Source organism: Heloderma suspectum, chromosome 1, assembly GCF_057233095.1.
Source record: "Heloderma suspectum isolate Gila_16-S chromosome 1, 16-S_ref, whole genome shotgun sequence".
NCBI lineage: Eukaryota > Metazoa > Chordata > Lepidosauria > Squamata > Helodermatidae > Heloderma > Heloderma suspectum.
The window spans coordinates 286,975,094-286,988,531 of NC_139458.1; the positions used below are offsets into that span (position 1 = coordinate 286,975,094).

Here is a 13,438-nt window from a genome sequence, read left to right on the forward strand (position 1 = left end):
ATTTCTGAGGAAGGTCTTGGAGCTGATGTCATGTCAGCCCCAGTCAGTTTTGGATGACACTGCGCCATCTACATGAGCCATTTACTACAGGGCTCCTGTGATTCGAGGTCCTTTGGGACATATGACGCAGTCATGACTTCACAGCCAAACTATGGTTTTCCCTTGGAAAATGCGGATTTCCAAAGAGGCATTTTGCTGCAATGTTCTTGGTTTGCTGTGGGTTTCCCATGGTTGCAAGCTATCTGTCCCGTCCCTGAACTGACTTCACATTTTGTGGTGGGCTTGTGGTAGGCGTGCCTAGTACTTGTGTCACTGTGTGATGCCCCTTCACCCCTCCCCATTCCTTTGCAGCTGCGCAGTTGCAGAGGCACAGAGAAACCTGCTCATTTCTTCAACCACAACTTTGCACACCTTCGCAGTTTCGTATCTTAACAATGGCTGCTTTGGAGTCACTGACCAAGAGGCCGGGGGGGGGGGGGGGGCTATGTTGGGGGAGTGCAAGGTCCAGGACCAACTTTGCTCCAGCCGCCATTTTGGAATGATGGGTAGGCGCGTACTTCTCATGGGCACACGCCTTGCTTGGTGCGTGCCAACCATCGCGTGAGTCTCGGGCTGGAGATCTGCCAAGTAGTAGGCATGGTAATGAGGGTGCAGACCACCCACATTTTACCTAATGAGGAAAGGACAGGCACAAAAGAACCCCTAAAACACAAAACAGCCACTAAACACCGAAGTGATGCACCCCCACTTTCACATGCCTGTGCAGCTGCACATTTAAATATAATGGTAAAAAAGGGCAGCGCAACTGCTGCAGTTTACTTCAACAGCTATGTGTCAGGGCACAGTGGATTTTCCTGTTGGAGAAGTCTGCAGTAAATTGCGCATGTACCGCAGCAGAAGCTAATTTGCAGCTGCAATGCTGTGCAGTTACGATGGAGTGAAGATTGAAAGCGGTGGCATGTAGATGGCCCCTGGTTATATTCTATTGTATTCTATTCAGGTTTCCGCCTTGGGTTTGGGACAGAAACTGCTATGGGTGACTTACACCATGCAATGGATGGGGGCAGTGTGACTGTTGGTTCTCCTGGACCTCTCAACGGCTTTCAGTACCTTTGACTATGGTATCCTTCTCAATCATCTCTCTGGGATGGACTTGGGGGCCAGTGTTGCAGTGGCTCCAATCCTTCCTATGGGGGACAGACTGAGAAGCTGGTGCTTCAGGACTTTTTCCCCACCCCTTAGCCATTGACATTTGGGGTGCTCCAAGGTTCTGTCTTGTTCTCCATGCTTTTCAAAATCTATATGAAACTGCTGGGAGAAGTCATCTGGAGGTTTGGGCTGAGGTATAATCAATATGTGGCTGGCACACAGCTCTACCTCTTCCCCAGCATCAGGAAGTTGAAGCCCTGGACAGGTGTCTGGGGCAGTATTGGCATAGATGGGGGATAAATGAAACTTAATGCAGGTAAGACAGAAGTACTGTGGGTTGGAAACTCCACTAATATGGATGGAGGTTTAGATGTGACTCTGGATGAGGTCACATTCCATCTCAGGAGTGTGCATAGGAGTGCTCCTGGATTCAGTGTTATCTATGGAGGTGCAGGTAGCATCAGCTGCCAGAAGTGCTTTTTACCAGTTGACCCTATCTAGAGCAAGCTGACCCGGCCACATTGACAAGGACCACCGACACCTATATGAGCCTGCCCAAACATGATCAGTGTGAGGTGCCCTACTTTCTGATCCACCAGCAAGAGCCATTAGGCTGTTGACTATAGAGGACATGGCTTTCTCAGCAGAGGTACCTCACCTTTAGATCTCGTCACCAGGGAGATATGTATAGCCTCATCACTACTGGTTTCAAAGCAAAACACCTGACTGCACACTTATTTCAGTCTGCTTTTTCTGCTTAAAAATTATTGTGCTGTATCCCATTGGACATTGGTGCTAATTTAAATTACATTGCATTAGCATATGGGAACTCTAGCCCAATGCCAATAGCATTGGCTGGCATGACAGGATTCCTCAGAAAACCCATTCTTCCAGTTAACACTAACACAGTTGGGAGGACAAGCAGCATGGAGGGGAATTCCCTCTTTATCTCCAGTCACTGATTGGAGATAACAGTAAGGATTCCTCTTACTTAGTGCACTGCTAGCCCTCCCAACTGGGGGGAGTGGCATGCTAAGTGCTTCCCTGGCTGAAGGTGGGAGAAGGAAGAGTGATCCTCCACTTGGTACCTCAAACAGTAAGGCTTCAGTACAAACATGCTTTCCCTGGCCAGAAAAGGCATACACCAAAGCTGGAGAAGTGATGAGGATTGAGCTGGTTCGGCTTTGCCTGCCCCATATCCTCCCCAGTGGATCTATAAAGAGATCTCATGTTTAAAATGACTGCACTGGCTATCTTCCAGTGGAAAGATCAACCAGCAGGCATTATCAAATGAAGGATGCGTCATATCACTTTTTCCTGCATAGAGATAATGGCATTGGTTGGGAATGTTTGCAGCAGGAAGTGTGTGTGTGCATGCTCGTGCGTGTGTATATATTGTGCTCTAGAAATTATGGTATGTGTACATCTTCCTACAATGAGGTAAATATGTGAAATAATTCTGAAACTTTCAATGAAGCTCAATGTGAATGCTTCTGAATAATCTTGCTGTCCACCAGTAAACCAATTATAATGGCTCATAAATTGTTTGCTAGATCTTCTGTCTGATTTTAGAATACTAAAAATGTACGATACTAATACGTGGTATATTCTTTATCAGGCAGAAGGTGAAGAAGATTGTCACTCTGACATGGTAAGAGCGGATGACAATGAAAGGTCTGGTGAAGCAAATCTTCAGGTATGTCTGCTATTCTATCTTGTGTGGAGTCACCTGCGCCATTTTTCTGTTTAGTCCTTTTTTTTTCTAGTGTTGGTACTTGTGCTAATTAGCATGCTAGAGCCAACTTTAAACAGTTAAAATATTTATGATTACAATTTATTTCTTGGGATTTAAGTTTTAAGGATTTCTTGATCACAAATATTTATTCATAAGAATAGGTGCTTATAGGGACTTGTACAAATCAGCTGAGACAAGTAGAGAAAGTACTGCTATCCATGGGAAGGAAATCCTCCACAGTTTGAGGGAGCACATTCATTCTTACAAAATGCTGTAACTCCTTGTTTCTTTTTAACTCAAAGAGCTTTAACTACTGCCACTTATAGTGTATTTTGGTCATTCTTTAAAGAATGAGCAATAGTATGTTCTTTCTGCAAGTATATCGTTCCTCTTTCTTTAGAGGGCATTACTTTTTTGTATGGGCTGAGGCATCGTAGCATCTTAATGTGATACCTGGCACATGTTATATCTGCATGATATATGATATATTGGAGTCTGTTCCAATAATTCGTTTTCTTTCAGTAAGTATGCAATGGGCAGCTTGCAATTTTGCAAAGACACTGATTACTTGAAAAATTCTGTCTGTGTTTTTCAGCAAGTTAAGTGTTTCAACAGATCTACTTTCACTTGATGAAAGTACTACTTGCGGAGTGCCTGCTAGCCCCCCAAATAGTTCTTCAGTATATTTACCCAGAAGCAGGGCTCAAAAAATAATTGAAATTCCTCAGTGCCTGGGACCTTACAATCCTGCCCAGAAAGCACTCGTCAGCACTGTAGGATTTTTGCTATGCTGAATATGTTATACAGAAGATACCACATTGTTGGAGCCAACTTACTGACATATCAAATTAATTTTTGTGATGATCTGGTTGCACTGGGTTTGCAAAGAAGTACCAGGTGCTATTTTGTTTGTTTCTGAATTTGGCCTGGGAAAGTCCCTGACTTTGCTGGTTTCTCAAGCGCTGGGCCTAGAATCATAGATACGAATGCACTAAAATTCAGCAATGAAATGTCACCTACTGGCTTGGATAAAAAATTAAAATAACAAGAATCATTGCTTCATGTAACCAAGAAGAAATTATCTAGGTACCTCTCACTTGTGACGTGCACATCACTTAATCTCTTGTATGTAGACACGTCTACTCAAATATTGGACTTAGTTTCTGGATTTCTAGGCAGAGCTCCAGATGTTCAGAGCACAGTGGATGTTTGAACTTACCCCAGGGGTGAGCTCTTCGGGTTTGGAAGCTCGATCCTGCAGAACGTCGGCAAGAGGGCCTTCAGTAAAGGCTGTAGATACCAAAGGAAAGCTGGAACTAGCAGAAGAGGAAAAGGTAAAGAACGTGATCTTCTTAAACTATGACATTAATCTTCAGTGAGCTAATCGAATGCTGTCTCTATGGGCAAAACATGGGCTAACTTTTCTACCTCTGTTCATTGTGCCATCCACTGTATCTTCTCACTCCATTTTGTCTTCAGAATTTATACAATAATGGAGGTAGTGCTCTCAAAGCTAGGATATATGGAAAGAGATTGTAAAATAGATATTGGCCTGAATTCCTAGAATGCTTGGTTGGATCTAAACTCACTGAAGTAAAGGGAACAAACATGTTAAGAATAGAAGTTTTAGTTTAATAAGAAGGTCAGATACTAAAAGTAAAAATGACAAGAATCCTAGTCATTTAACTTGCATGTGCAGATAGCGTGTTCGACATTGAAAATATGGAAGAATTTGATTTGCTTCAAGCACTTTTCTAGTAAGATACGAGAATTTCACATCCGAGGTAAAGGAGGATGGCAACAGCGATATATGCCTCTCCTATTGCTCTCATCCTTACCATGGTTTTTCATTCAGTGCTGTAGGAACTTTTGCAAAGCTGAAGTTTCATCTATCAAAAATACACAAGAAATTGGGGAAAGTTTTTGCTATTTCACTGGCCTGTGTGTCCGGGTCTTAATTGCAAACCTTGGCAGAAAATGTTACAGCTGTAATGTGCTCTTTCTGTGGCAGCTGCGTCAGACCATTTTTGAAGATCTCCTAGGTGCTTGTTTTCTCGCTTAATTTGTTGCAGATTTTTTTGCTCTAGGTGGACAATAATCTACAAGGAGTTACTACTTTTCAGCAGATACTAGTCACCATAACAGTGACAAATCATAATTTGTCTTACTCTTGGAAAAGCTGCTGTAACAATCCACAATGGCTTAAGCTTTTGAGATGCTTCATTTTCACACAAGAAGTTCAGATGAGTGGGACTAAGACTGGTTTCAAAACTGGATGGACAGTTTAGTTGTAAGTTCACAAAACAAATTAGGACTAGATATGCTGTTAAGATATGAAAAACCTTGAGATATCACTTTCCAAGTAGAAAAGAGCCTAGGGTCGTAAACAAAATCAATTTATTTAAAATTAGGCATTGAAACTGATTTTACTTTTGTGTGCCTGAATTTTATTTTTAATGTCAATAAAATTTAGAATTCTATATTTCATAACTGAGTAGTAATTTTATTTTGCTTACTTGTAAGGGAGTCTTAAACAGTTGACTAATTTTTGTGCAGGCAAGAGAACTTTTCCTGAAGGCAGTGGAACAAGAACAAAATGGGGCTCTTTATGAAGGTAATCTAACATTTGCATTTTAATCTTACTGTAAGTTCCTGGACCATAGCTGCTGCTTAAGAGCTTGAAGTCATTGGCTGCTATGGTGAAAACTACCATGTAATGGTCTCTCAGGTGTTGATTAAGTAATCCTCTTGCAGAAGTGAAGACCATTAACTACAATTTAGAGGACCAGGGCACACTGTGGTGCCTTGGCTAGAACATTGGTTTGGACATGGGTGACCCATGTTCAAAGCCCTGCTCAGCTCAGCTCAGCCATGAATTTAATTAGGTAGCCTTGGGGAAAATAAAGTCTAACCCACCTCACAGGGTTGTTGTGAGGATTAATAAATGTACTGCAAAGCACTTTGCATTCTGAAAAGTACTGCAGGAAGGAATGGTAACTTATTGGTACCCTCACTTAGAAGTCAATATTTGAATATTTGGAATTTGAGATGACTTGTTGCTACCTTTTGTACTAGGGCTACCCAAGTGTGAATTGGTGAGTAGTTCACGCCAATGAATAACTTGTAAGAAAGTGCTCTTGCCGGTGAATCACTCTTTGTAGTAAGGAGCTGTTCCTTTACTTGGAAAGGATTCCAAAACCAAGAACTTCTCAACAATGGAGGGCTAACAAGCACCATACTATGATATAAAAAACTGAATTGGTTATATTTAGACACCCAGCATCTGTTAGTGCCAGATGAAAGTTGTTGATAGTGATTAAGTTACTTGGTTTCATAGCTAAGCAAGCTCTCCCTCAAGCAAACACGTTCTTGAGTGTCTTATCCAGCTGACATAATACATACTCTCCTGAGAAAACTACTTTGTATGTAGAAAGAATATTAGGCTAAAAAGTCTCATAACTCTTTTTAATATTTTGCAACAATATGGCCTGTTGTAAAATCAGGGTGGGGAACCTTTTTTGCCCTGATAGCTGCATTAGTGGGGTAGGGGGGAGCATGCCAGCCGTGCACAGGTGCATAACCCAAATAGGCAGGGTCACTCCCATTCTCTCACACACATGCACCCCATTCTCACGTACCCCATTCAAACACGTGCCTATCTGCATGGAGAAAGGGTGAGCCCTTTTCTCTGTGCGGAGAAAGAAGAGCAGAATTATCTGTTCATGGACAAAGAGACCATTTCTCTTCTGCCGCAGCCAGATTACCCTTTTTTCTCTGTACATGGAGAAAGGAGCAGCCTGGTCTCTTTCTCCATTACCCGATCAGAGTGCTCTTCTGAGGGGTTTTGTCCTCTTCATTTCTGAATGCTCTTAGGAAGATGTTCTGGTAAAGCCACATTAAGATATACTCACTAAGAAAATCCTACCATTTCATAAAGAAAATTCACATAATTTATTTTATTCGGGTTATTTTTTATTTGTTACATGTAACCTCCAAGGAGCCCAAGGTGGCGTACATGATTCTCCTTCTCCCCTCCATTTTATCCTCACAACAACCCTGTGAGGTAGGTTAGGCTAAGAGTCAGTGACAGGCCGAAAGTCACTCAATGAGCTTCATGGCCAAGTGGGGACTAGAAGCGGGATCTCCCAAGTCCCTGACCAACACTAACCTTTATTTATTTATTGCATTTATTTATTGCATTTCTATACTGCCCAATAGCCAAAGCTCTCTACATCACACTGGCTGTCTTAACTAAGCCTGTTTTTGAGGCTTCTGTTTGGCAAAACAACACATAGCTAGTGCCTTGCCCAGTTTCAATGCTAATCAAATTTATTCCATATTTTTAAATAGTTGAAACAATAGCTTTGTGTTAACATGCTGTTCAAGTGAATTGCTGCAGCAAATGATGCTTTAATTTTGTTAAAGTTTAATACTAAAATGAGTTTAAATGCTGTTAATGTTTAATAAATATTCCTCTATGATAGGAATATTTAGACTACAATCCTATGGACACTTATTTGGGAGTAAGGCCCATAGAAGAAAGTCCCACTGTGTTTAAAGTAAACATGCATGGCATTTCACAATTAGTATCCTCTGTGATGATATAATAGAACCTTCTTGCACATTAGGCTGACATTAGGGTTGCTGTTCTAATTTGAAATATTGCTAGACCAGTAGAACTTTAGCCCTATTCAACATTTTAAAAAGAGAATATAGCAATGACCCTATGTACTAACATTGTATATGGTTTTGATTATGTGCTAAGTCTAGGTTAGGAGGGCTGTGCTGCATTTTCCACATAAGACCTTGGAACTTCACCTATCTTTGCTTTTATTCTCCTGGGTTAGCCTACTGAAGGCTTGTTGGTTCTGTAATGGTAACACTGCTTGTCTTTAAATAAAGAAACTTTCCAAAAACTTTTTGTGTGAATAACTTGGTATTGGTGTAAGATGAGACAAAAAGGTGATTAGGAGAAAGTGCTATGACTAGAATATACCCTGGAGCAGGAGAGTGTCTTCTATGGAACCTAGATTAGCAAGAGGCACCAATAAACAGAATATTGTATATACTGTAGAATGCCAATTTTCACAGTATGTCCTCCACATGGAAGGTCTGTGGAGATGCTTATGTTGTTGGCTCCAAAGAGGAACATTGGATATGATCTAGCAGAGACGTGCCGCTGGTGGCGAGCACCACTAGTTCCCAGTGCGTATGTGGGCAGCAGCAGCGCACATGCCAGTTGTGGTGATGTAGCGCTTCCAGGGACAAGCCCCCACACAACTGGAAATGCAAGATTCCAGAAGGTGCAACCTGCCCCTTCAAATAACTTGCATTTCCAGATGTTTGGTGACTTGCCCCTGAAAGCGCTACATTGCTGCTGGTGGTAGTAGGGGCCACATACACCCCAGGAACTGGTGGTGCTCGTCACCAGTGGTAGTTCACCATTGGATCCAACCCCGAAACTTCTAATTGCTGTACATAGCATGACTTGCCAATTGCTGCAATTGAGGTGCTCTCCACAACAGTGCAGCACCATCCTTCTGGAAGATTCTCCATGCAGTTGGAACTATGTGGTTAGAGTCCCTTGCACAATATATCCTTTGTATGGAGTGTTGCCATGTTAAGTTTTCAACAACTTCCATATAGGGGCCATAGCATAGCAGTTGAACTTCAATAACGTTGGGCAAGCCACCCAGTCTGCCCCTAATTTGATTCAGAATGGGCCACTTCAAATGACTTGCAGGTAAAGAGGCTAAGTTTAAAACAAGCCACATAATATGCCTGATGTTGTTAGTGTGATTATGATGGGAAACTAGCAATCCTTTTTAGCCTCCATCCTCTTCTCTGAGCTGAACCTACAAGGAGGGCAGTGGAAAGACATTCCTTGGCAATCATCAGGGAGCATAGAAAATTTAAGTTCTCATGGCTGGGACTGGGAAGCATTATGAACTACATTTCTCATGAGTCCCAGTAGCAATGGAAGGATGTCCACCTTTTAAGCTTACCACCCCCACCTTGCTGGACAACTAGGAAAGTGCAAGAAGAAGGGAGACCATTGTGCCCAAGCTTTGGGGATCAGATTTGGGCCACATCCACGAGGCTTGGATGTGTCCAAACTAAGTACGTTCATTTCTGAACTGCCCAATTCTAAAAGGCACTGCTAACAGTAGCAGTGAGTGAATAAATAAGTGCAGTGCTGTTTATTGCATTTGCTAAGTGACAAGGCTAAAAAGCAATATGTTCTATAAAATCTGTTTACAATCAATGAAGCAATACCTTAAGACCTTGCATTACTCAGTGGGGATAACATTAAGGGGAAGGAACCAATGGAGCTACTATTCTAAAGATGTGATCGTAATCATTATTGATCAAGAGATATGTCTCATTGAAATAGGAGTTTTAATAAACTATGGTAAGGATCTGGGTGTATTTAGTCCCTTCTTCCCCTGCCTTTCCGTTTTTTAGAAACCTTGCCACTTAAGCAGAAGAGGCTAATATGTGAGGAAAAAGAGTGTATGTGCTAGGATTCTCTGAATTCTCCACAGATGTCACTGACCAACTGAAACATCTACTTTACCTTTCTGTTAGTGTCTCATGGAGAGAATGAGATTCTCCATGAAGGTGAAAGTAACAGGAAGATTATAAGTGCTTTCAGAATAATAGTGAATATAATTGCCAACATGTATTCAGGGGTGGGAGGATTTCCACGTGTTTCAAGGAACAGAGCAACCTTTGATAAGGGGGGAAATAGACTTCATGATGAACTACATGAAATGAAAGCCCCCTTCATGCATAGAAGGAGGCAATGAAATCGTTCTTCTCAGACTGCTCCTGATGTGTAATGTTCCAGCCTCACCCCTGCTATCTCCATATTATGCGTAAAGATCTGAGCCAGAGAAACCTATGTGTACATAGAAGTCTATGCATGTAGACTTCCTTGGCTCAGACATTTGTGCATAACACATGCACATCAGAAGCCAGGAAGCATGCACAAAGTCAGTTGCAAGGCCCATGGTATGACAGCATTGCCCCTTTATAGTTGTGTAGGCCGTTTGCATAAGTAACTTGTTAAGAGGGCTGAAATGATTAATAATGCCTTAATTAGAGTTTTTATTAGAAGAGCCTTGTGTGGCGCAGAGTGGTAGACGGCAGTAATGCACCCAAAACTCCCCACGACCTGAGTTCGATCCCAGCAAAAGCTGGTTTTCAGGTAGCCGGCTCAGGTCAACTCAGCCTTCCATCCTTCCGAGGTCGGTAAAATGAGTATACAGCTTGCTGGGCAGAAAGGTAGTCATGACTGGGGAAGGCAATGGCAAACTACCCCGCTATACAGTCTGCCAGGAAAATGCTGAGGAAAAACGGCGTCCCTCTAGGGGTCAGTAATGACTCGGTGCTTGCACAAGAGGAACCTTTCCTGGAGTTTTTATTTAGGCCCTATATAATCCATTATGCATGAGTAATTAAGGAAGAAAGGGTGATGGAAGCATAGTGGTGATAATTTTGTGTTTGTTTTCTATAGGGTTCAGAAGACCACCAATTCATATATTAGAATTATATTAAATGTAATATGTATGTTGATATAATACAAACATACTGCTTTGGGCACACTCTTGATCTTTTCTTCACTAAGAACTGTACTGTCTCTGAGCTTTGCTGTGGAATTCCCTCTGTCTGACCATCACACTACCTCTTTCAATGTTGCTCACAATTGATCCCCTCCACATTCTGCTGCCTCCTTTTGTGACCTCCAGTCCATTGATCCGTTGGCTTTCGCGAAAGTGTTGTCCCCTCCCTTCCTGTCACTTCTGCCTGATACTTAGATTCTGCAGTTTCCACCTTCAGTTCATCTTTGTCTTTACTCCTGACATGTTTGCCCTACTCTTTCAATGAACCATTCATCCATCTTATCCCCAGTTCTGGCTCACTCACCCCATTTGATAGTTCAGTTGATACTGTGCATTTGAATGTTTCTGCAGAAGAATGAGAAGTTGATTTTAGCCACTCTGCCTCCTTGTCTGCCACATTTCTCCACTGCTTTATCTGCCACACCTCTGATCCACTCCAACTCTTAAGAATCCTTGATACTTCTTCTCTGCCTTTGATGCCCGAGGCCTTCCCCCCTCTTTGGTCTGATAATTCTTAAATGCCCAAATAACCATCGTTTCTGATGTATGCCTCTCAATACTTGTTCTCCTTGACCCTTCCGCCACCTTTAATACAGTTGATCACTTTTTCCTGCTTGACTCCCTTTTTTCCCTGGGTTTCCATCTTTCTTTCCTCACATTGTTCATTTCCTTCTTGTCTAATTGCTGTGTGTAAACACTGAAAGGGGATAATCCATTCCTTTGCTTTTCCTCTGGTAGGATGTCTCAGCACTCAGTTCTTGGCTGTTTACCATTCTTCTTCTACACACTGTCCCTGGGTGACCTAATCAGATCCCATATCTTTTAGCATTACCTTCATTTGATCATGCTTGCATTACCTATATGCTGATGACACCCTGTTCTACTTCTCTACCCCAGAACTTTCACTACCCAATCCCACCTTTCCAAGTGCCACTCATATGTTTCTGCTTGGATGCCACACATTACTATGGAGATATTACATACCAGCAACTTACAGAAGGAAAAGGTGGACCTAATTGTCCATGATGTAATATTTCCCTCCAATTTCACTTATTTGCCCATTTTCCCCCAATGATGGCTGTTTTGCAAAGCCAATACTATGTCATGCCACATCACAAACTGCTTTTTAACTCAAATTTGAGAAGTGGTTTGCCATACAGCATGGGGGCTATTTAAGATATTCAAGTCCAAAGCCCTACTGGGCCTGAAGGACTAGTTGCATGGTTCTTTTGGTCCTTTCCACTGATTACAGTTGAAATGATAACTGCTTATACACAGGTGCACTAATAAAGTATGAAGTGGGCCTCCCTAATATAGACAGTTGCCAAGAGACCTGTGAGTTCCTCTGGTCTCCCATCTCTACTACGTCTAGGAGTTGTCTGGACCAGAAAAGAGAAGAGCAGACCACCTATTCCTTGCAAGACAACAGACTGTGTCCTTTGTTTTGCCATTACTGAAGGGATCCTTTCTTCTCTTGCCCTCAAATTGACCCCATTACGCCATTGTGTGATGTGAAGTACATGACCTGTCCCACTTCCCAGCTGAGAATAAGAATGGATACAATGAGTAAGTCATTGTAAATGTAGCTCCTTAGACAGCTTAATGACTTAGGGGGATCTCTATCACTAACATTTTTGCCTTGGTGTGAGAAGTTTAAATGGCTTGATTTGCTCCTGTCCAAACAAATGGACTATTCTCAATATGTTTTCAAACACATGCACATACACACCTCAACTGCTTACTCTAGGGCAGGGATGGGGAATGTGTGGCCCTTCAGATGTTGAGCTGCATCTCTCATCCATCACGATTGATTATGCTGGCTAGGGCTGATGGGAGTTGCAATCCCGCAACATCTAAAGGGCTACATATCCCCCACCCCTACTTTAGGGTAACATTTGTGATCATTAACCTGAATTGGTGCATTTACCTTATGGAAGTGAACAATGCTTTAGTCAGCCATCCACCCATATTTTATGAATGCTAGTAAGTACGGAAATAATTAAAGCTTTGTTACTATTAAAACTGTCCTTTCATTTAGTAAAGGTGATGTACATATTTCCATCATTCTTTTGAAGTACATGTTTTGAATGAATTGCTTTTTGGTATAGTGCAACATACAACATAAGAAAATCAGAGTTGTATAAGAACTCTGAAAATGTGCTAATTTAAGAAGCACAGTTTAATAGCTATTCAGTAATGTAAATACAATCCATTTAAGTAGAAATTACCTTTGTTTTTAGCGATTAAGTTCTACCGTCTGGCTATGCAACTGGTCCCAGATATTGAGTTTAAAATCACCTACACCCGATCTCCAGATGGTGACAATATTGGGAAAAGCTAGTAAGTATAGTATATTTATTTATTTTTTGAGGACTAAGGTGCTGAAGTCGTAGTAGGCTGCACAGCTTCACTCCTAAACACAAGACCCAGCTCTATGCAGTTAGGTGTACTAAGTCTACTGAAGTCAATAGGGTGGAACACAACTCTGAAAGGTCAGGCTGTTACTAAGCAGTGAGTCTTGCACTCAGTAGGATATACTTTTGAATAATAAACATGCTTAAAATCACTCTGCACAGCTGCAAGCCTATGCACAGATATTGTATCATTGAAATCAGTGCCATTGAAATCACTGATGCTACCTTCGCAGTTTTGGACAAGGCTGTGTGTCACCTTAATACTTCACCTTAAGTACTTAATACTTCACTTCACCTTTTGTATCTGTTAGTTTTCAATATGACTCAGTTATGCCCAGTAGTAAAACGAATGATCTGTGTAAGTCTCTGCAAGATTAGAGCTCAGTTTTATGAGTTGTAGATCTTGAATGTGGCTTTTTTGCCAGATTTTAGTTTTGTATCTGGGGCCAATTATGAAAAGGAACTAGTAAAAGTAGCATAGAGGGTATTCATAAACAGGGTAGAAAGTGACATGA

At 41.7% G+C, this 13,438-nt stretch overlaps 1 protein-coding gene across 1 annotated transcript in view; it reads left to right on the top strand.

Moving 5' to 3' along the window:
• FBXO9 (F-box protein 9) overlaps nt 1-13,438 on the top strand; it is a 34,767-nt gene that overhangs the window by 5,423 nt on the left and 15,906 nt on the right. The window contains exons 4-7 of the mRNA XM_084811878.1: nt 2,772-2,845; nt 4,060-4,218; nt 5,441-5,498; nt 12,750-12,849. Coding sequence (XP_084668004.1) covers nt 2,772-2,845; nt 4,060-4,218; nt 5,441-5,498; nt 12,750-12,849 — 391 coding nt within the window. The remainder of the gene's footprint in view (nt 1-2,771; nt 2,846-4,059; nt 4,219-5,440; nt 5,499-12,749; nt 12,850-13,438) is intronic.